Consider the following 23,994-nt stretch of genomic DNA (forward strand, 5'->3'; position numbering starts at 1 on the left):
ATGGTTGAATGTTTTTATAGTTCTCAAGCCATAAACTTTAAAAGGGGACTGTCTGAGAGTGTGTTTAGGTGGCCAAAATTACTAATATAAAGTAAACAATAGTGATCTATGAAAGTGGTGGCATTTTTAGTCTCAGATTAGGTTGAAAGAAGGGAAGTTAGAGATGAACAAAAACAAAAGTAATTTTCTCTATCCTTAGCAACTTGAAAATAGCCTGAATGAATTTGGTGAAAAGTGGGAGTTAAACCCAGGAGATGGAGCGTTCTATGGTCCAAAGGTCAGTACCAATGTATATTGGGGTAGATCTTTGGACTAACATGATTTTCATTTTGGGGTGAAGAAGACATTTACTTTAAAATAAGTTAAAAAACAACAACAAAAAAAAAAACCCCAGAAAATCAGCCTTAACCTACCTACTGAGTTCAGCTTTATTAAAGACAGCATCTTATGATTGCCCTATCCATGTTTCTTAGATCGACATACAGATTAAAGATGCAATTGGTCGGTACCATCAGTGTGCAACAATCCAGCTGGATTTTCAGTTGCCCATCAGATTTAATCTTACTTTTGTAAGGTGAGTTCCTGGTGCCTACCCTGAACATTTTTCTCCATGAATGTAAGTGAAAAAAATAAATAAAAAAGCCAAACAACTTCTTTTTTCCTTTGTAGTCCTGATGGTGATGATAAGAAAAGGCCAGTGATTATTCATCGAGCCATCTTAGGATCGGTAGAGAGAATGGTTGCTATTCTCACTGAAAACTATGGGGGCAAATGGTAATTTTTTTGTTGTTTTCTTTTGTTTTTGTCTGGATAATATAAACTTGATGACTTTCTGATTTAGTGATGAGATGGAAAGGGAGAATGATTCTGCTCACTCCTAATGAATGACAAGTGTTCACTTAAAAGTAAGAAATCAAAGTGTAGACCCAACTTTTTTTAGTCATAAGAATATTTGTCATTACTAATTATTTCATAGCTTGATTTGTTGCGTAGTATTTTCTTAATAGGAACTATTCCATAAGAAGTATATTTGTTATTCTGATTGCTTTCAAGTAATTTAACATTGGGATTTATATGGCTCTGCTGTTTCTGTATGAGTGAATAAGAGTAGGCTTTTGATTTACCTTGTTCAGCCTTGCTGATCATAATGAGCACGTATTTTGGCATCTATTAGAAGCCAAGCATTTTTTAACTTGATAGTATAGACTCCAAACTGTTTGATCAATTTTTTGTGACCTCTTCCCGTAAGTTATGTTTTTGCTGGAAATAAATTACCGTATGACTTCTGTTTTATTTTTCAAGCAGTTTCGTCTGGCCCCATAGTTTGTAAAAGCAGTTGGAAGCAGCATAAGTTTATAAAACACCCATTTTGTAGAGATTGCCATATTAACTTTTTTATGAAAAACTTTTGTAGAGTATTGTAAGTCTTTTTATCTTACACATTGCCATCATTTATTTCAGTTTTATTTGTAATTTGGTTAGCTCGGCTATTATGGAAAGTTTTTCATACTTATGAATTAAACTAATCTCATTTCAGTTTTATTTCACACAATCAGATAAAATATGAGATACATTCTGTACACGGACCCTGGAGAATTGGGGGATCCTTGACTAATTGTAGGTAGAAAAAGGCCCTTGATGAGGGAAGAATTTAGAGTCTACTCCAGCCTTTTCCCTGATATAACAAAACAACTGAAAATAGAGAGTGAGGGAGAGAAACACAGCCTTGTGTCTGCATCATCAGGATGGTTTGACACCCTCCCCATGAATGCCGCCAAGGGAGAACTGCACATAGATTTTTTAAATAAGTAATGAAAGCACAACCATTTTTAAACAACCTTCGCCAGTTATCAGTTAAAATTTGCTGAATCTTGCAAATTGGATCTTGAATAAACTGAAAGCATGGTCTGTGTCACCCATGAAGAATAAGTTACAAAATTATGAATAATTAATCACTGAGCTGTAATTATTTAAGAATTTTTAACCTCTTCTTTTCATCCAGCATGTGGCACGTCATGCATGGTGTTTGAAGTGTGAGGCACAAACCCTGTTCTCAGTTTGCTTTGCAGTCTGCTTAGCAAGACAAATTGTAGTTACAGATTTTCATTATTTAGGGTTCATTTTCTGCTCCTGAATTTTTCCCTCTTAGTTTTCATTGGATATTGAAAAAAGCCAAGTTTTTTTTAAAGTAGCCTGTCTGTGTTTCAGGAAAAGGTACTTACTGGAAAATAGAATAGGAAATGTGCTGTCCTTGCTTAAGGAATGTGTCCAAGTCTACCTCAAATGTTTTTCTTTTTTTCTAAAGGCCTTTCTGGCTATCTCCTCGCCAGATAATGGTAGTTCCAGTAGGGCCGACATGTGATGAATATGCCCAAAAGGTAATCTTTCAATATGAGTTTCTTTAAATTTAGTATCTGTTAACTTGGTTTTTCAAATCTTGTAAGCCAAAGATACTTCGTAAATAAAGCTGCTTGTGATAAAGAGAAATGTTACTATTTTCTATCTGTGGTAAGCCCAAATAGATTATATTGCCTTCTTTTTTTTCTTTTAAAGATTTATTTCTCTCCCTCTCTTCCTCTCTCCTCTTCCTCTCTCTCTCTCCCCCTCTCCCTCTCTTCCCCTCCATTGTCTGCTCTCTCTGTCCATTTGCTATGTGTTCTTCTGTGTCTGCTTATATTCTCATTAGGCGGTTCCTGGGACTTCCTGGAGTGAGAGAGAGGTAATCGTTCTCTTGTGCCACCTCAGCTCCCCTGGTCTGCTGTGTCTTTTATTATCTCTCTTCCGTGTCTCTTTTTGTTGTGTTGTCTTGCTGCGTCAGTTATCCATGTGGGCCAGCATTCCTGCGTGGGGCCACACTTGTGTGGGCCAGCTTGCCTTCACCAGGAGGCCCTGGGTATCAAACCTTGGCCCTCCTGTATGGTAAACGGGAGCCCAATTGCTTGGGCCACATTCACTTCCCTATATTGCCTTTTAAAGGCATTTTTACGTGGTTCCATGAACAGAAGACATATCTGTATGATGTTTTGCATAAACTTGTATATTTAATAGTATTCCCTGTTTAGAAAACTTCCTAACCAAATTAGAAAGCATTGAATGTCTGAATAATATATGTAAGTCCAAATGCATAATGCAGTATAAACTGTTGACTAAAAGAGTAATTTTTCATTATTTTAATTTCAATTATTTGAAAATTTTTTTCAGATCAACAACATACCTGACTAATGTAATGTTCCCCCTCCCCCACCAAAGAAACTAACTTACTAACAAATACATAAATTTCCTTTCATATGCCACATTTTAAAGGCTAGAGCAGTATGTTCTGCTACACTGATAATCCCATAATCAAAAATTTCAAATTATTAGATGTAGTGTTATGAAAAAGCATTCTTTCAGTGGAGAAAAAGGTAAACAGCCAGAGTTTCTGAATTGCAAACTTAAAAGCACTACATTAGTTAGTCAAAACAGACAAGAATCTAAATATCAATAAATAATTCTGTGTCATCAAAATCCTCATGTTTCCAGATCATCAAAATAAATTGTGCTCAGGTCTTGACTGTCAGAAAGAAGTAAATGAACATTAAACCAGCTGATAAGCAAACCAGTCAAACTGTATTCTTGCCAACATTAAACCAGCTGGTAAGGAAACCAGTCAAATTGTATTTTTTTTTTTTTAAGATATATGTATTTATTTCTCTACCCTTCCCCTCCACCCCCCTGCCCCAGTTGTCTGTTCTCTGTGTCTATTTGGTGCATCTTCTTCTTTGTCTGCTTCTGTTGTTGTCAGCGGCACGGGAATCTGTGTTTCTTTTTGTTGCATCATCTTGTTGTGTCAGCTTTCTGTATGGGCGGTGCCATTCCTGGGCAGGCTGTACTTTCTTTCGCGCTGGGCAGCTCTCCTTACGGGGTGCACTTCTTGCACATGGGGCTCCCCTACACGGGGACACCCTTGTGTGGCACGGCACTCCTTGCGTGCATGAGCACTGCACATGGGCCAGCTCCCCATGGGTCAAGGAGGCCCGGGGTTTGAATGGCGGACCTCCCATGTGGTAGACGGATGCCCTAACCACTGGGCCAAATCCGCTTCCCCAAATTATATTCTTAAACCAGTCAAACTTTTATTGTTTTGTTCCTCCCCCCCCCAAATACGTACTTTTTGTTATAAATAGCGAGAATCAAAGTTATGTTCCTTGGGTTATTGATTATATTTTATCTTATTTATCTCTATCAGTTCATTAAGTAGTTCTTATCTGGAGATGGTACTGACCTCCCTCCTTCCTCGTGAAGATGGGATATTTGGAATAATTATGTGGTGTGTTTATTTTGTGTGTGTGTTTATTACTGATATTTAATGACTAGGGCCAGAGATTTTAAACAGCCTGCAATTATCAGGACACTTCCCCAGTTGAAGAATTGCCCCAATTTAAGTATACAGAAGGACCATGTGAGAAACTAAGTAAATGGTGCTTTATTTTTTAATGTATGTTATAGTTGAATGTGTAGACTTATCCTAGTACTCATATAAACAATGTTAAGAGCCCTTATGAAATTTGCATACTTACAAATTCCCAACAGTGATTATTATTTGGTAATGATCACTAAGGCACAGAAATCTATTAAGACTTGGGTACAGGGAAGCAGATGTGGCTCAAGCGATTGAGCTCCCACCTACCACATGGAAGGTCCCAGGTTTGGTTCCTGGTGCCTCCTGGAAAAGATGAGCAAGACAGCAAGCTGGCATGATGGGCTGGTGTGACGAGCTGACACAAGATGATGCAACAAGGAGACACAAAGCAGGGAGCAGAGGTGGCTCAAATGTTTGAGTGCCTCTCTCCCACATGGGAGATCCCAGGTTCAGTTCCCAGTGCCTCCTAAAGAGAAGATGAGCAGATACAGAGCAGAAAGCAAGTGCAAAACAACAAGGGTGGGAATAAATAAAAATTAAAAAAAAAAACCTTAGAGGTCGCTTAGATTTTAAAAAGTTTCCTTATGGATAAAACATCTGACAGGCATAAATAGCCCTGAGGTTACATGTGGATTTCAAAATTTAACATGTTAGAAATCATTGAGAATATTTTCCCCAATGACAAGTTACGTTTTCTTACCCAATTATTTTTACCAAAAGAAAGTTGAAAAAAATAATTGGGCATTTAGTGCTACCCAAGAAAGCTAGTTTACAGGTGTAGTAGTTAAAGCAGGGTACTGGTAGTACTGTTTGGCTTTAGCTGTACCCAAGATGTTTCCATGGAAATGTTTATCCTGCATTCTGACAAGGACTTCCAGAAACTCCTATCCTTCTCTGTAGTAGTTGGGGAGATTACTGTGGTGATGGATTTGCTTAGCAGAAACTTTGTAACTTCTGTTTCTGCATAAGGAAAATAGATGATCAGTGCTGTGGCTTTCAGCGAGACTCAAAGGGTGCTGCCCCTATTGCAGAGCAGAGGAAGGAACTCTAGCCAAGCTCAGAAGCTCCTGCTCTCATTTGCCTGAAGCCCAGGAAATTTTTTTCAATCAGATATGGTAATTTTTTTTAATGTAAGATGCCAAACTCTGAGCTGATTGTTTATGAACAGAAACATACTTTTCATATTCTTCCATCAATTTGTTATAATCAAATTACTTTCAGACTTAAATGTTATCTTTTTAAAAAATTTTATATATATATTATATTTTAAGATATTTAGATTACATAAATGTTACATAAAAAATACAGGGGCTTCCCATATGCCCTGCTCCCCACACCACCCACATTTGTCCCCATTAACACCATCCTTCATTAGTGTGATACATTCATTGCAATTGATGAACTATTCTCTCTCAAAGTGGGATTAAATTAATGCCATATGAGAAACTAATAGAAGACAACATTTTCATACTTGGAAGTTAATATCTACTCAGTTGAAGAGTTCTCTGAAGCATTAAACATGTGGTGGTTTTTCATTTCTGATATTTGAGGTTCATGGTAGTGACAGTGAAATAAAAATGATGCATCTCTGTCTTTGTATATCAGTGATAATTGGTTTGTTAATAGAAAATTTAATCAGCTTTATTGGTTTGTCTTTTCTTTTTTAATCCCCCCCCTTTGCAGCTTTTTGCTTGTTGTCTGTTCTCTGTGTCCATTCACTGCGTTCTCTTCTGTGTCTGTATTTATTTTTATTTTTTGTTTATTTCCCCCTACTTGCAGCTTGCTAGCTGTCTGCTCTCTGTCCATTCACTGCATGCTCTTCTGTATTTTTTATTTTTTGCTTTGTCTCCCCTTTTTTTGTTGTTGTGTTACCTTGCTGAGTCGGCTCTCCGCAGCGCTTGCAGACCGTCAGCTCTCTGCAGCATGCAGGTGAACCTGCCTTCACAAGGAGGCCCCAGGACACAAACCCAGGGCCTCCCATATGGTAGACGGGAGCCCAACTGATTGAGCCACAGCCGCTTCCCTTGTCTTTTTTTTTTTTTTAAGATTTATTTCTCTCCCCTTCCCCCCCATTCTGTCCTCTATGTCTATTTGCTGCATCTTCTTTGTCCACTTCTGTTGTTGTCAGCGGCACAAAAATCTGTGTTTCCTTTTGTTGCGTCATTTTGCTGCGTCAGCTCTCCGTGTGTGCAGTGCCACTCCTGGGCAGGCTGCACTTTCTTTCGCACTGGGCGGCTCCCCTTACGTGGCATACTCCTTGCTCATGGGGCTCCCCTACATGGGGGGGCTCCCCTTAAGGGGCGCACTCCTTGCATGTGGGGCTCCCCTACGCGGGGGACACCCCTGCGTGGCGTGGCACTCCTTGCGCGCATCAGCACTCTGCATGGGCCAGCTCCACATGGGTCACGGATGCCCAGGGTTTGAACTGCAGACCTCCCATGTGGTAGACGGACGCCCTAACCACTGGGTCAAGTCCGCCGCCCCCTTGTCTTGTGGTAACATATAACATTTCCCGTTTTAACCATTTTAAGTATATAGTTCAGTATTATTATTTTCCTTCTTAAGGAGGTACTAGAGATTGAACTCAGGACCTCATAAATGAGAAGCAGGCATTCAACCACTGAGTTATGTTTTTTTTTTTTTTCATTTGTTTGTTTTTAGGAGGTACTGGGGATTGAACCAGGGACTTCATATGTGGGAAGCAGGTGCTCAACCACTTGAGCTACTTTTCCTCCCAGTTCAGTTTTATTAATTACATTTCACAATGTGGTGCTACCTTCACCATTTTCCACTATCAAAACTTCTATTTATCAGCCCACATAGAAATTCTGTATTCATTAAGCAATAACTCTTTCTCCCTCTTTCTCCCTAGTCCCTGGCAACCTCTAATCTATTTCTGTCTCTGTGAATTTGCCTATTTTAGCTATTTCATGTAAGTGGAATTGTACAGTATTTGCCTTTTTTCTTTCTGGCCCACTTTACTAAGCATAATATTTTCAAGGTTCATCCATTTGTATCAGAACTTTGTTCCTTTTTTATGGCTGAATAATACTCCACTGTTTGTATATATATGATGATTTGTTTGTTTGTTTAAGATTTGTTTTTTATTTTTCTCCCCTCCCATCCCCCAGTTGTCTGCTCTCTGTGTCCATTCACTGTGTGTTCCTCTGTCACCCCTTCTATCCTTATCAGTGGCACGGGAATCTGTGTTTTCTTTTTGTTGTGTCATCTTGTTGTGTCAGCTCTCCATGTGTGCGGCGCCATTCTTGGACAGGCTGCACTTTTCTTTTGTGCTGGGCGACTCTCCTTACTGGGCGCACTCCTTGTGCATGGGCTCCCCTACGCAGGAGACACCCCTGTGTGGCAGGGCACTCCTTGCGCGCATCAGCACTGTGCATGGGTCAGCTCCACATGGGTCAGGGAGACCCGGGGTATGAACTGCAGACCTCCTGTGTGGTAGGCGGATACCCTATCCATTGGGCCAAGGCACTTCCCTCATGGTTTGTTTATCCATTCACCTGTTGATGGATACTTTGGGTTGTTTGTACCTTTTTGCTATTATGAATAACTCTCTTGTGGACATTGATATACACATACTTATTTGAGCCCCTGTTTTCAGTTCTTTCTGGGTATATGTCTAGAAGTGGGATTGCTGGATTATATGATAATTCTATATTTAACTTTCTTGGAAGTACTAGATTGCTTTCCTTAGTGGCTGTTCCATTTTGCATTCCCACCAGCATATAAGAAGGTTGCAATTTCTTCACATCTTTGCTAACATTTATTTTCCACATATTAAGTAATAGTCATCCTAGTGAGTATGAAGTGATATCTCATTGTAGTTTTGATTTGTATTCCCCTTAGTGAATAATGAACATCTTTTTATGAATGCATTGTGTTTTTGCATAGGAAACACACTGTAAACATTGTTTTTCTAATATACATAGAAGGTAATAAAATTGAACTAGTATTTCTGAGAATAGAAAAAGGACAGTGAATAACAGTGTCTAATGCAGTTTGCCAATTTTAAATTCCTAGGAGCTTATTTCAAGAAATACTGATTTGATCTTTGTTCTAATCCCTTTATTTGCCACTTTCATTTATTAAGCTTTCTTTTAATCAAAGAGGAAATCACTATTCAAAACAATTACTTTTTAATATTTCTCAAGCCTTTTTTTTCAAATTTAAATTATTCTTATAGAGTCTGTTTAATTAGATCATTGTATATATACAGGGTTGTAAGAGACAGTTTTATATTGAAGCTGTTATATGGAAGAAGTTACTGCAATAATTTTAACCAATTACTGATATTCTCAACATTTTACTTGAAAAAATGTACACATAGATGGCAGCAACAGGTGGTGTCCTAACTGACTACTTACAAACTTGTTGCCTTTTTGAGGGATCAGAAATATTATATTCACTGTTCAACTGGACATCCATCATTGGATGTTATATGGAGGCTGATAACCAATTAATTTACTTGGAATCATATTAGGAACTTGAGGTATGTTTGCAAAAGGATTTCTTTCCCTTTGTAATGTGTTTTGTTTTAAGACAGCTGATTAAATGTAGCCAGTTACCTAAACTCTGATTTATAAGGATTTTCTAAAACTTTGTTTCAAGAGCAAAATATGTTGATTTTGAATTTCTAAAATGCAGAACCTAGTCATTTAAGAATACGTGCTTCAGAATATGCTGTTAGCATTCATTTTTCAATGGTTCCTTGATTATATAAAATTAGTTTTGCTTAGAAAAATAAAATCATTTAAGATCAAAGTATAATTCTAATTTTAGAGCTGAAGAATTCTGTGTCTGTTTAAATAGGTACGGCAAGAATTCCATGATGCTAAATTCATGGCAGACATTGACCTGGATCCGGGCTGCACATTGAATAAGAAGATCAGAAATGCACAGTTGGCACAATATAACTTCATCCTAGGTATGGAAGGAAGCTGACCAAAGAAAATTTCCCAAATCTCAGGAAAATCTGAAATCTTGAGACCTGGGCCTAAGTAAATTGTGGTTAAGAATGAATTTAGTTTTTTTCCAAACCTACTTCTTAAAGTATTGAATTTCTTCAGTTGATAAAGCAAAGGAAATTTGAGTTCCGAAAAGAATAATCTTAAAATATTCTCCCCTTCATGTTACTTCATACAATAAGTTTTTATTAAGTTAGCTGGATTTCGTGACTCAACAAGCACAGCAATTTTGGAGCAGCATTGGAGAGCGTAATATATATATATATTTTTAAATCAGTTGCCAATTAAATATAGTCACTTGTACACTTTCAAGAACCAGAAGCGACAGGGTGGCTCTTCATCCTAAAGTTTATTTCTTATATCTTTAGATTTAGTCTAACAAAGTTTCATGCCTTTTATGTTTCAGTTGTTGGTGAAAAAGAGAAAACCAGTGGCACTGTTAATATCCGTACAAGGGACAATAAGGTACATGGAGAGCGTACTGTTTCTGAAACCATTGAGCGGTTGCAGCAGCTTAAGCAGTCCCGCAGCAAGCAAGCAGAGGAAGAATTTTAACAAAGATCGATTGGCACAGTGGAAAAGAATAAGCCCATAACATTAAACTCGGGAGAATCTCAATTCCACCAAACTTGGAACAGTTGGGCAGAGTCTGTGTAGAAGACTGCAGGATAAACCTTTATTGACCCAGACAGGTTTTGGACAATGTGTATTTGAAGGAATTAATTAAATGAGACCCATTAAAATTATTTTATTCCTTAAATATCTGAACACTGGAAATAAATCATGAGGAATACTTTAGTGTAATGTGGAAGAACTTTTTTGTAAATTTAATGCAGCTGAAAAAGAAAATTTTTCCAATTAGATTTAGATGAAAGACAGATGAGTATTGGATTATGTTGAAAAAATAAAAACTTTCATTCAAGACTGCGCTGTCCTTCACATACATACACACCAGGAACAAATTGCATGATTCAATACTTACCTTTAGAGTTTTATGTCAAATGTGACGCATATTTAAGGTGAAAGATCAAATGCAAATGGAGGAAAATGGAGGGGGGCAAGTCAGTTCTCAGACTGGGGTATGAACTGTGTGCCAGTTTCTCAGTCATGACACCTTTCTGAAGTGTCACTTTTGCTTAACTTTTTTTGGGTTAAAACCTTTTATATTAAAAATAACCGTGGATCCACACAAATTTTCAAGATAAAAGATGAGCCTCCAAAGAATACCACATTAATGGTAGACTTCCCGTTTTGAAATTTTTATATCATTAAATGGTTGGGAAAAAGCCACAAAATAAGGAATTCCTTATATGGATATACATTAATTATTCTTTAGTTGTTTTTAAAAAGCAACATCTTGTCACTTCTCCAATAACCCCACTTCAAAACTAAGCCAATTTGCATAGATTAATTTGTACTTTAATAAAGGAGATAAGATCTTTAATTATAGGGAAATGTTTTGAAACTTCATAAGCTTACTTCTGAACTTTTTAAGGCAGTCTTTGATAGATTTGTAATGAGTTTTTATATGTATCTTGAGGGACACACTTTATATTTAAAACAACTGCATTCTCAAGTCCAATTTGTTTTAAAACTGATTTTATTTCTTTAAAATCCACAGTATCTTAGCTTGGATATTCAGTTTTAAAAACAATCAAGTTATAGAATCATTAAAAAATTGTCTCCATAATATGTAGTCCAAAGAGTCCATATTAATTAGATTTCACATTTGATACCTATTAAACACTTATGTGACAAATGACTTATGTGATATATTAACTCTTCTTGAAATACTTAAGCTTTGTAAATCTGCTGTAATTTGCGATGACATGAAAAGGCAGATCCTGATTCTGTAGGTATGAGCTGAGTAGTAAGCTCTCGGGTGAAGCTGAGGCATATACTTTGAGTAGAAGGCCCTTCCTACCCACTCTGACCACCTTTACGCTCCTTTGCCTAAAAAGCACTTTTAAAAAAAGGAAGTCGAATAGTGATAAAAGGCTCATAACTAAACCAACTTCTTATCCTTTTGACTCTCACCTGACTCCTACTCTCCAAGGCAACAACTCTGAGCCATGCTGTTTGTCTTCATTTTTAGCTAATACCATACAATGCATTGGCTAAAATAGCGGGAATGTAGTGGCTCATGGCTTTGAGAAGGCTAAAATAAAAAGTCAGCAAGGCAACACTTTCTCCCTGAAGACTTGACTTTCTAGGGCTGGCTGCTAGTGATCCTTGGGTCCTTGGCTTTTCTATCATGTGGCAGTGTCCTCTCTTTTCCAGGTTCTGTTGACTTTCAATTTCTGCTCCTCCATGTATCTTTCTCTTCATAAAGCCTCCAGGATTAAGATGAAGATCCAACCTGTCATCCTTTGAGTCTAGGATCCCAGAAGCCTGCAGTCTCTTTAGTTCCCCAGAGAACAAACTCTGTCTCCAGGAGGGGCAGAGGGAGACAGTCAGCTGATGGTACAGGATAGTGATAGGGTGTCTGTTCCTTCAGCAGCTTTTGAACAGCGTCCTTATATTTAGCCCCCTTTCATGTCTATCCTTTGCAACATTTAAATTTGACCATCCTTTTCTCTGCTGCATAATTCATCAATGTCCCATCTACTTTCCATCTTCGGATGTTTTGGTTTGGGGTTACAGATGTGTTCTGGTGTGTCAGCCCGCTGATTGCCTGTCCAACTTACTTGAACTCAGGTTTTGATGGGATAGACAATGCACCCTCCTTAAAATGCTCAGCTTCTCAGTTGCTTGCAACTAGGAGCATGCTTATGATAGCTCTGGCCAATGACATAAGAATAGAAATCCCTGCATAAAGCTACTAGGAAAGCTTGCCAAGGGGAACAAATTTTTGTTCTTCACCTGCCTTTCTTGCCAATTCTTTTTCTGCTTGGAAGGCAATCTGACGGCCATCTTGTAACAGTGAGGTGACCATGAGAATGAAAACCATGACTAAGAGTGGAGAACAGAATGATAAATGGCAGGAGCTCAGAACCTTGGTGATTTTGTGGACCTGCTCAATCTGCCTGTTTAACCTAACTCTAGATTTTTCATTAAAAAAAAATAAAATAAACCCCCCTTTGATCAGATTTAAAGTACACTGTAGCCAAAGCAATCCCTAATACGTACACTTAATTTCATCAAAATGAAGATTTTTTTTCTGTTTTGTTCTTGTTTCATGGTCATTTTTGAGCTAACAGGGTTGAAAATCTTTCCAATGCCGTTTCTACCTGCTTTTGGATTTCACAAAAGTCTAGTCTCTTAATTCCTGTTCCCCCACCCCCACCCCCGAGAATGCCCTGCCCCTGAAGTGCTTTACTTTTCTCCACTCAGCCTTGATTTCTGTGGCCAGTCACTTGAAAGATAGTCCTGCCAGTGAGAACGCCCTTGTGGGTGTTGCTATTGCAAAGGCTAACGCTCAGTGAAGTGTAAGTACAGGGCTCTGAATTTTTTCTGTAGCCGCTGTTTTCATAAGCTCCTACTGTTTGTAAGCTCTACTCATTTTCCATGTACCCTTATTCTTGTCTTGTCCAGTGACAAAGGCTTGGGTCAGGGCAATAAGTTCAGCCTTTTGGGCTGAGATACCTGGCGCCAGGGGTTTGGCCCTAGCACCTCTGTTAAGGTCACCACAGTATATCCAGCTTGTAAAACATGGCAAAAGGATTACATGCATCAGCCCCAAAGCTGGGGCAGCGCTCAGCTTTTCCCTAATCTGGTGAAAGGCCTGCTTACACTCACCAGGCCACTGTAGGGTTTCTCTGTCTGAGCCCTACACAGCATTATACAAGGCTTTGGCAATGAGTCCAAAGGTGGGGACCTAAATATGGCAGAAGTCGACCACTCCCCCCAAAACTCATAGTTTCCTTTTCATTTTAGGGACAGCAGTCTTCACAGGGTTTGACATCTATTAGACAGGAGGTTCCTCTGGCCCTGGGAGAGCAAATACGCGAGGTACTCGACACAGGATTTAGTAATTTGAGCCTTCTTCTGAGATACTTTGTATATTCTTGGAGTTTAGAAAATTCAAAGTTCTAATGGCATTTGTATCTGAATCTTTTGCAGTTTCACTGGTTATTAGTATGTCATTTACAGATTGGAGTAAGATGCCCCACTGCAATTGCAAATCCCTTAAATCTCTGGCTAAGACTTCCCCCAAAAGGGTGGGGGAATTCTTAAACCCTTGCGGTAAAACAGTCCCTGTAAATTGTTCTTTAGTTTTCCTGTCTGTGTCTTCCCATTCAAAGGCAAGTATTTCCTGTGACTCAAAATCTACAGGAATGCAAAAGAAGGCATTTTTTAAGTCCAGAGAACCATTTAAAATTCCCAGTTAAAGTGGTTAACAAAGTGTAAGGATTAGGCATAACTGGCTATACATCCTTTACAATCTTGTTTATAGCTCTAAAGTCCTGGATGAGCCTGTATTAATTTCAGTGCCAGGCTTCAAGACTGGAAGTATAGGTGTGTTATCTGGAGACCAACAAGACCGGATAAACCCAGCTCCTTTCAGTGTCTCTCTTAGTGGTGTAATGCTTCTCCCAACCTGCAACGATAAAGGACAGTGACGTAACTTGAACTGATTTGCTCCTGTTTTGAGCTGTTTTTTCCTGGAGAGGCTGCTACAGCCTTCCCTGGGATGCCAGATGACCATACCTCAGAGGTGACTTGTTCCAAAATGTGGGCTGGTACAGGGTCCTTTCCAGGTTCTTTGACTTGTAGGAGGGGCAGCTTGCAAATGCAGTCCTTTGTCAGGGGGTACTCAAAGTTTTACCTCTCCTTCTGAAAACACAGCTTGACCATTTAATTTGGTCAACAAATCTTTTTCTTAATAAGGGTCCAAGGTGGACAGGCACATAAAAAAATTGAGGCTGTAAATATTCCTGTCCATTTTGCAATCCAGGGGTTGTAAAAGCACTCCAGGTGTGCTCTGACTGTTTATTCCAATTATCATTATCCGCTCCTCTGTTTTTGTGGCTAATTTCTTATTCAGCACGGAAGAGGCTGCCCCTGTACCAATGAGAAAGTCCCTCAGTTTACTTCCCACCTTTACTTTTATCCGAGGTTCATCCTCAGGGCCCCTGAATCAGAATCCTTTGACTCAAGCCCACAGGCCATCATTTCTATTTCACTTTTCTCCTTTTTCTTTTTTTTTTTCTTTACCAATTTGGGGCATTCATTCTTCCAATCTCCTTTTTCCTTACAACAAGCACACCATTCTTTAGTAGGCCTATCAACCTCCCTTCTGAAATCCCTTGCGTTGCTCCCTTTGTTTCTTTCTGCTAAAAATGCAATCTGCTTCTCTGGCTGTTGCTTCTGGCCTTGTTCCTGGTTATTGCATACTCTGAAAGCAACGTCTATTAGTATTAACGTAGGCATCGAAAACCTACCTATTTTCTACAATTCATAAGGGATGTCTGGAGCGCTTTAGCTAATGAAGGTATATTAATAATCTTAGAAATCTCAGGATTCTCTGTGGCTACATCAGTGTATCTGCCATATGCCTCAAAAATTCTGTCCCAAAAGGCTGAGGGATTCTCATTAGATTCCTAGTATACTCCTTGTATTTTATTCAGAGATTTTTGTTTTGGATCTCCATTCTTTAAACCAGCCAAAACACATACCTTATAATGATTCAACCAGGCACCCTCCACAGGCACATTTGGTTCCCAGTGGGGATCTGCTTCAGGAACAGCATATCCTGGGGCAGCAAAAAGGACCCCTTCCCTCAGGTGCTCAACTTCTTATCTAGCGTTATCCAAAACCATCTGTCTTTCCTCTGAACTCATACCAACAGTCGAAAATGAATATCTGCCCAGTTAGATGTGTGTGTGGCAAAGATAGATACAAACTGTCTTTTCTTTCGTTCTGGATCTTTTCTATAGCCAAGGATGCTATTTTTCCAATTTATTAAATCAGAGGTTGAGAACAGGGCATGTACCAGCATGAATCATGGAGATTGTCATTGATCATCAATCCCTAAAGGGACCTGGCACATTGGGAATTGCCCTACCCCAGAAGTGGCTGCTTCCTGACCAAATTGTACACCAGTACAGGTGTGGGGTGAGGAAGTTATTTTTGAGGATCCAGTGAGTCCTGGGCCCTGGCTCCCCCTCCCTAAGGGAAATTCAGCCCCAGCACGTAGCCACCTGCATACCCAGGACACAAGTTAAAATGGAAGAGACCTCCCCACAGGAAGCAATGGACAGAATACAGTCATAGACTGTAATTTTCTCCAGGAGGTACACTTCCTACAAAAACATCACAAGACCCAATTTATGTGCTTTGTGTGACCCTAGCAGAAACTCTGCTATGAAATGTCTTTGTTCTGAGACTCATTATATTGTACCTTATTTTCCCACCTCTTTGCTGAGTGCAACTTTCATTTTCTATCCTGCTGCCATCAGAGAATCCCTCCTGTCCATAAGTCCCAATAAATAAAGCTTATGTCTGACTCTGTGCTAGGTGCGTTCTTTGGCCTTGAGGTTGCCCCAACCTGTGCACTCCAGGAGCTGTGTTGGAAGACCATTCCTCCAGCTGCACCCTCTCCTGGGTCATGAGGAGGTGCTGCAGTGCATCAGGAGCCACCACTAAACCTGTAGGGGGTGGCAAGGAGGGAACAGACTATCATCTAAGGTGTCTCCTCCTTCAGCTGCTAGAGGCTCTCAAGGCACTTTCTTTTGGCTCTTTAAAACTAAGTAATCTACATTTTTCCAAGTCTTCCTGGTCATTATACAATTCTAAAAAAAATCTAAACATAAGGTACCTCATTCCATTTGTGATTTTTCTTACAAAACAAACATACCTGGAAAATAGTATTAAAGGTTACAGTCCCATTCTTAGACCACTTTTCACCATAATCCAGTTTTTACTGTGACCAGGCAGTATTACAATAGAAAATCAATTTCTTTTTCCTTAGAGGGTCCTTCAATATTTGAGCAATTGTCCAAAGCCCAACCTAAAGGAGACACAGCTGGCATATCCTGAGAGTTTCCCATGTCCAGGTACACCATGGAAACATGAAGACAGAACATAAGAACAGGGGCTCCTCAAAATCAACAGGTTCCCCAACTTCAGAGCAAAAATATGATTTCAAAATCAACAGGTGAACTCCAAATCTGAGATCATGGATAATGGAATTCACACCCACCAGGTTGGTATTCACATGCTCAGATCAATTCAAAATTCAACAGCCCCCTTGGCAAGAACAGAACAACAAAGCCAATCCAACAGTCTCAACATGAGTAGAACGACCAAGCCAATCCAACAGCCTCCTTGGCAAGAGCAGGCTGACAAAGTTAACATAAGCACGGATCAGAAATCATGAAGATATACCACTCTCAGTATTGGATAGATTATCTGGGCAGAGGATCAATAAAGAAATAGCTTGAATAATATGATAAATGGACTAAACCTAATAATAGACATATATAGAACATTGTACCCCAAAACAGCAGAATACACATTCTTTTCAAATGCTCATGGATCTTTCTCCAGAATGGACCACATGTTGGGTCACAAACCAGATCTCAATAAATTCAGTAAGATTAAAATTATACAAAGCACTTTCTCTGATCCTAATGGAATAAGGTTGGAAATCAAGAAAAGGCAGAAAAAGGGAAAAAATCACAACTATATGAAGATTAAACAACACATTCTTAAGTAATCAGTGGGTCAAAGAAGAAATTGTGAGAGAAATCAATAAATATCTAGAGGGAAATGACAATGAGAACATAACATATCAAAACCTATGGGATGTAGTTAAGGCAGTGCTGAGAAGGAAATTCATAGGCCTCAATGCTTACATTAAAAAAGAAGGAAGAGCTAAAATCAATTACCTAAATACACAGCTCAAGGGACTAGAAAAAGAACAGCAAACTATTCCCAAAGCAAGCAGAAGGAATGAAATAAGATAAGAACAGAAATAAATAAAATTGAGAACAACATTGCCAAAAAAAGGCAATAGAGACAATTAACAAAGCTAGAAGTTGGTTCTTCCAAGAACATTAACAAAATCTGCAAACCCTTAGCTAGACTGACAAAGAAAAAAAAGAGATGCAAAGAAATAAGTTAAAAAATGAAAATGGGAACATTCCTACTGACCCCACAAAAATAAAAGAGACCATAAGAGGAAACTATGAATAACTGTAGGCCACTGAACTAGACAATGTAGATGAATTGGAAAAATTCCTAGAAATGTACGAATAATCTACACTGACCCTAGAAGAAATAGAAGACCTCAACATACCAATCACAAGTAAGAAGACTGAAACAGCCATCAAACATCTCCCCAAAATTAAAAGCCCATGACTGGATGATGGTTTCACAGGTAAATGCTAATAAGCATTCAAAGAAGATGTAATATCAATCTTACTCAAACTCTTCCGAAAAATTGAACTAGAAGGAATGCTACCAAATTCATTCTTTGGAGCCAATATCACCCTAATACCAAAGCCAGATAAAGATACTATGAAAAAAGAAAATTACAGACCCATTTCCCTAATGAATGCAGATGCAAAAATCCTCAACAAAATACTTGCTAATCTAAATCAACAACACATTAAACTAATTATTCATCATGATCAAGTGGGATTTATACCAGGCATGCAAGGGTAGTTGAACACAAGAAAATCAATCAGCATAATACATCACATAAATACATCAAAGAAGAATAATTACATAATCCTATTGTTTGATGTGGAAAAGGCATTTGATAAAATATGGCATCCTTTAAAAATACCACAAAAGATAGGAATTAAAGAAAACTTTTTTAACATGATAAAGGCCATGTATGAAAAGCCCACAGCTGACATTGTACTTAATGGTGAAAGACTGAAAGCTTTCCCGTTGAGATAAGAACAAGAAAAGGATGCCCACTGTCACCACTATTGTTCAGTATAGCGCTAGAGGTTCTAGCTAGAACAGTCAGTCAAGAAAAAGAAATAAAAGGCACCCAAATTGGAAAAGAAGAAATAAAACTTTCGCTATTCGCAGATGATATGATCCTATATCTAGAAAGTCCCCAAAATTGACAACAAAGCTGCCAGAGCTAATAAATATAATTTCAGCAGAGTGGCAGATACAAGTTTAATATGCAAAAATCAGTAGTGTTCTATATATTAGCAATGCACACTCTTTGGAGGAAGTCAGGAAAACCTCTATTTACAATAGCAACTAAAAGAAAATATTTAGAAATAAACTTCACCAAGGACATAAAACACTTGTATTCAGAAAGCTACAATGCATTGCTAAAAGAAAATTTAAAAAGACCTAAATAAATGGAAAAACATTCTGTGCTCATGGATTGGAAGACTAAATATCGTTAAGATGTCAGTTCTACCCAAATTGACGTACAGCTTCAATGCAGTCCTGATTAAAATGCCACCAGAATTGTTTTTAAAGAAATGGAAAACACAATTATCAAATTTATTTGGAAGGATAAGGATGCCAAATAGCCAGAAAAATCTTAAAAAGGAAGAGTGAAGTTGGAGGAGTCTCACTTCCAGACTTTAAATGTTATTACCTAGCTACAGTGTAAAAACAGCATGGTACTGGCATAAAGATAAGACACATAAATCAATTGATGAATTAACGGTTCAGAAACAGACCCTCACGTCTATTAAGTGATTTTTGACACGGCTGTCAAACCCACCCAACCAGGGCAGAACAATCTATTCAAAAAATGTTGCCGGGAAAACTGGATATCCATACCCTAAAGAAAGAAAGAAGACCCCTATCTTACACCTTATACAAAAGTTAACTCAAAATGGATCAAAGACTTAAATATGAAAGCTAGAACCATAAACCTTCTAGAAGAAAATATAGGGAAGCATCTTCAAGACCTGAAGGTAGGTGGTGGATTCTTAAATCTTACACCCAAAGCATGAGCAATGAAAGAAAACATGCATAAAATTAAACACTTTTGTGATTCAAAGGACTTGGTCAAGAAGATGAAAAGGCAGCCCACTCAATGGGAGGAAATATTTAGAAACCACATATCTGATAAAGGTTTGACTTCCATTCAATTTAAAGAGATCATACAACTGAAAAATAAAAGAGCCAGCAATCCAATTTAAAAATGGGCAAAAGACTTAAAATAGACATTTCTCCAAAGAGGAAATACAAATGGTCAAAAAGCACATGAAAAAATGTTCACTCTCACTAGCTGTTAGAGAAATGCAAATCAAAATGACAATGAGTTATCATTTCACACCGCATAGAATGGCCATTATTTTAAAAAAAGACAATACGTGCTCCAGAGAATGTGGAGAAATAGGAACACTCCTTCACTCCTTCACTGTTGGTAGGAATGTAAAATGGTGCAGCCTCTGTGGAAGACAGTTTGGCAGTCCCTCAGGAAGTTAAATATAGAACTGCCATATGATCCAGCAATTCCTCTACTAGGAATATATCCAGAAGAACTGAAAATTGTGACACAAACAGACATTTGCATATCAATGTTCATAGTGGCATTATTCACAATTGTAAAAGGGTGGAAACAACCCAAGTGTTGATCAACTGATGCATGAATAAATATAATATAGTATATACATATGATGGAATACTATGCTGCTGCAAGAAGACATGAAATTGGGACACATATGATAACATGGATAAACCCTGAAGACATTATGCTATGTGAAATAAGCCAGACACAAAAGGACAAATATTGCATGATTTCACTAATATGAAATAAATATGAAAAATAAATGTATAGAGTTAAAACCTAGAGTATAGGTTATGAGGAGATTGGAGGTCTGAGAAGGGGTATTGATGTTTAATGTATGTAGAAGTTTCAATTAACTTGACTGTAAAAGTGTGGAAATGGATAGAGTGGGTGGTACATTGTAGTGAGCAGAACTAACACAGCTGGTTTATAAATAGGATTGTGGCTGAAAAGGGTAGTCTAGGGATGTAAATGTCAACTGAAAGAAAGCTAGAGAATAATCTAGGGACTGAACAACAATGTGAACCCAGAGGTGGATGAGAATTGTGGTTAATAGTATAAATACAAAAATGTCCTTCTATGAATTAGAACAAATGTACATTGCTATTGCAAGGTGGTGTGAGTGTGGAGAAGCATGGGGGGAAAATTAATGAAACCTATGGACTATAGTTAACAGCAATACTGCACTATTCTTGTATCAATCACAAAGACATACTGTGTTAATAATAGGGGGTATGGAAAAAATATACCTAAGGTACACTATAGACCATAGTTAGTGGTAATAGTCTGATGATTCTATCTTAAAATTTGCAACAAATGATCCACAACAATGTAGTGTGTTGGTGGAGGGGTGTTGTATGGGAATTCCACACATGTGCATGATTGTTTTGTAAGTTCAAAACTTCTCTAATAAAAATATGTTAAAAACCAAACAACAAAGAAATCACAAAGAAGGAATTTTACACACTTACCTGGCACAGGGGAAAGCTCAGCTTCAGAATGACCTTCACACAAAGCACCCAGGGTCCTTCCACAGTAGAAAACTCACCCGGAACCTCCAGCCTCAGTCCTCCAAGGAAATCTCGGGGCAGCTGCTAGGCAGGGAACTGAGTGGTGCAGGGAAGCCCACAGCCAACGAGACAAGGTTCGGGGCTGCTCCAGGGGGCTGCAACCCAGAGCAGCACAGCTCCTGGCTTCCCTGGGTGGCTTGCCAAAATTGTTACCGTAAGCATGGCTATTTCCAATAGACAGGCCCTCCCAATCCAGCACCAAAAATGACAAATGCACCTCTTAGTGAGAAGGTGATTTAATTTGCCAGTGCACAAGCAAGGAACTGGGGGAATCTTCCCCAAACCAGTTCAAAGTGAAAATGGGAGCTAGGGTTATAGGGAAGAAGAAGAAGGAAGGGGGGGGGGAAGGAGGGTGGGAGGAGGGGGGGCGAAGGAGGGTGGGAGGAAGGGGGGAGGAGGAGGAGGAAGAAGAGGAGGAGGAGGGGAGAAGGAGGAGGAGGAGGAGGAGGAAGAGGAGGAGGAGGAGGAGGAAGAGGAGGAGGAGGAGGAGGAAGAGGAGGAGAAGGAGGGGGGAAGGAGGGGGAGGAGGAGGAGGAGGAAAGAGGGGAAGGGAAGGAGGGGGAGGAGGGGGAGGAAGGGGAGGGGGAGGGGGGAGGAAGAGGAAGGGGAAGAAGAAGGGGAAGAAGAAGGGAAAGAAGAAGAGGAAGAGGAGGAGGAAGAAGAAAGAAAAGGGGGTATTTGAGAAGAAAAACAAGTAAAAAAATACACAAGTGATATTAGTCTTTTGAGGTGGTACATACAATTTCTCAATTGCACATCCAGCTTGTCCTTGATTTCAGTGGCTAAAAAAGCACAGTTTAGATATAATTGCATAGGTGCAAGGCCTTCATTGCTCCTTTCTCAGCCAATCACTCAAGGAAATCAAACTTTTTGTCTCTGAGAAAAGTTACAGATTTATACCATTCTGTCTGGTTTTGTTTTGAGAAGTTATCTTATTCCTGTAAGCAAAACTGAGAAGGTCTGGCTAAAATCCTTCAGGGAACAAAGTGAAAAGTATAAACTTCTAAAATTAAATGAACAGAAAACCAATTTGATCAGTTTTAGAATTTTCAGAGCTGCTTAACTGGAGAAATTTTAATAAGCATATTTTCTAGCTATCATTCTATATGTAGTGTAAGAACAGCAATGGCCTTAGTCTCACCTGCTCTAGCACCTTCCTCCAAAAGTCATCCTCTATAACATTAACTTCCCCTCTAATTGACTTCTACCTCTTAACCTAAAGTTACAAAAATCTTTCCACCCCACTTTATTCTACGTCTTTGTGTACTTTAACTCCAGCTCTTACCACGCTATTCCATGCCTCTTACATTTGCCAACTCTCTTTCAGGGAATTCGGGTTTTCAGGAGAAAACAACAACAAAACCTAAAAACACAACCTTGGGGGTCTAGTTGTGGAACTGGTGCTGTGGGTGGTAAACAAGACAGACCTGATCCCTGTCCTAGTGGAGTTAACAGTCTAGCATGAGAAGAGGAAATCAAATACTTACAAGCCTGGGGCATATTTTGAAGGAAGAAACATGGAGTACTGTGGAAGCACATAGGGTCTGCAGCATCATGGAAGGCAGATCAAGAAAAAAACCCTGAATTAAATCAGGGTCTGGGGAGAATGAGAAAAAAGGACTGACAGAAGAGTTATCAAGATAGGGAAGGTGGGCTGGACTTGGAAGGAGGATAGGGTAGAGAAAGGAGTAGGGAAGAAGAGTCAGGGCTAGTGAGAAACTGAGGGAAGGTGTCATTCACTGAGACAGACTGGTAAGAGGGTAGGGGTGAAGGGGAGAAGACACATTTATAAAATTTGTGACCCATCCTAGGAGAGATGGATAATTAGATCTAGATTCGCAATGGCCTATGTGAAGTGACATTACGTGATCACTTTGAAAATAGGAAATTATGTGCTTTCTATAGGCTCTTACAGATAGTCAATCTGGGAGAGACTTAGATAAACCAATTTCTTCAAGGTGTGAGTTTTTGAAGTCTTCAATATTTCAAGTGCAGTGTGAAACTCCACCGCTGCTATGGCTCCTTTTATCAAAGGAGACCCTCTTCTGGCTACAAATGTAAGGATTTTACTGTGGGAAAGCCTAGTCTACAGAAAAGCCTAAATCGTGCAAAATTGAAAGCACTTTAGCCTAAAGACAGCAGGGGGCAATCTTGCCCTCCTAATCCAGTCTATTAATGTATGCCAGATAAGGTTGAGATAAAATTAGTTAAAAAATAACCTTAGAGACAGCCATTGTTATGAAAGAGAATGAGAACCTATATCCCTCCTAATGGGGAAGCAAAAAAGAAGTTCAAGGATCCCAATGCACCCAAGAGGCCTCCTTCGGCCTTTTTCTTGTTTTGTTCTGAGTATCGCCCAAAAATCAAAGGCGAACATCCTCGCCTCTCCATTGGTGATGTTGCAAAGAAGCTGGGAGAGATGTGGAATAATACCGCTGCGGATGACAAGCAGCCTTATGAAAAGAAGGCTGCTAAGCTGAAGGAGAAATATGAAAAGGATATTGCTGCATACTGGGCTAAAGGAAAGCCTGATGCAGCAAAAAAGGGAGTTGTCAAGGCTGAAAAAAGCAAGAAGAAGGAGGAAGAGGAGGAAGATGAAGAAGATGAGGTAGATGAGGAGGAGGAAGAGGATGAGGAAGACAAAGATGAAGATGAAGAAGATGATGACGATGAATAAGTTGGTTCTAGTGCAGTTTTTTCTTGTCTATAAAGCATTTAACCCCCCTGTACACAACTCACTCCTTCTATAGAAAAAAATTGAAATGTAAGGCTGTGTAAGATTTGTTTTTAAATTGTACAGTGTCTTTTTTTGTATAGTTAACACACTACCAAATGTGTCTTTAGATAGCCCTGTCCTGGTGGTCTTTTCAATAGCCACTAACCTTGCCTGGTACAGTATGGGGGTTGTAAATTGGCATGGAAATTTAAAGCAGGTTCTTGTTGGTGCACAGCACAAATTAGTTATATATGGGGATGGTAGTTTTTTCATCTTCAGTTGTCTCTGATGCAGCTTATCCGAAATAATTGTCGTTCTGTTAACTGAATACCACTCTGTAATTGCGAAAAAAAGTTGCAGCTGTTTTGTTGACATTCTGAATG

General features: G+C 39.0%; 2 protein-coding genes across 2 annotated transcripts in view; both read left to right on the plus strand.

Moving 5' to 3' along the window:
• The window catches only part of TARS1 (threonyl-tRNA synthetase 1), a 29,758-nt gene extending 19,452 nt beyond the window's left edge, over positions 1–10,306 (plus strand). Inside the window, exons 15-20 of the mRNA XM_058307616.2 lie at positions 200–277; positions 474–574; positions 670–774; positions 2,306–2,378; positions 9,230–9,344; positions 9,791–10,306. Coding sequence (XP_058163599.1) covers positions 200–277; positions 474–574; positions 670–774; positions 2,306–2,378; positions 9,230–9,344; positions 9,791–9,939 — 621 coding nt within the window. The 3' untranslated portion in view covers positions 9,940–10,306. The remainder of the gene's footprint in view (positions 1–199; positions 278–473; positions 575–669; positions 775–2,305; positions 2,379–9,229; positions 9,345–9,790) is intronic.
• A 12,837-nt stretch (positions 10,307–23,143) lies between these two features.
• On the plus strand, positions 23,144–23,687 carry LOC101433056 (high mobility group protein B1-like). The gene has a single exon (XM_023592488.3). It carries the CDS (start codon positions 23,144–23,146, stop codon positions 23,570–23,572), a length of 429 nt encoding a protein of 142 aa, XP_023448256.2. The 3' UTR covers positions 23,573–23,687.
• Positions 23,688–23,994: the final 307 nt, after the last annotated feature.

This window comes from Dasypus novemcinctus, chromosome 2, assembly GCF_030445035.2.
Source record: "Dasypus novemcinctus isolate mDasNov1 chromosome 2, mDasNov1.1.hap2, whole genome shotgun sequence".
NCBI lineage: Eukaryota > Metazoa > Chordata > Mammalia > Cingulata > Dasypodidae > Dasypus > Dasypus novemcinctus.

Excerpts from the sequence above, each read along its gene's own strand:
- LOC101433056 (XM_023592488.3), top strand. The coding sequence starts at position 23,144 with ATGAGAACCTATATCCCTCCTAATGGGGAAGCAAAAAAGAAGTTCAAG.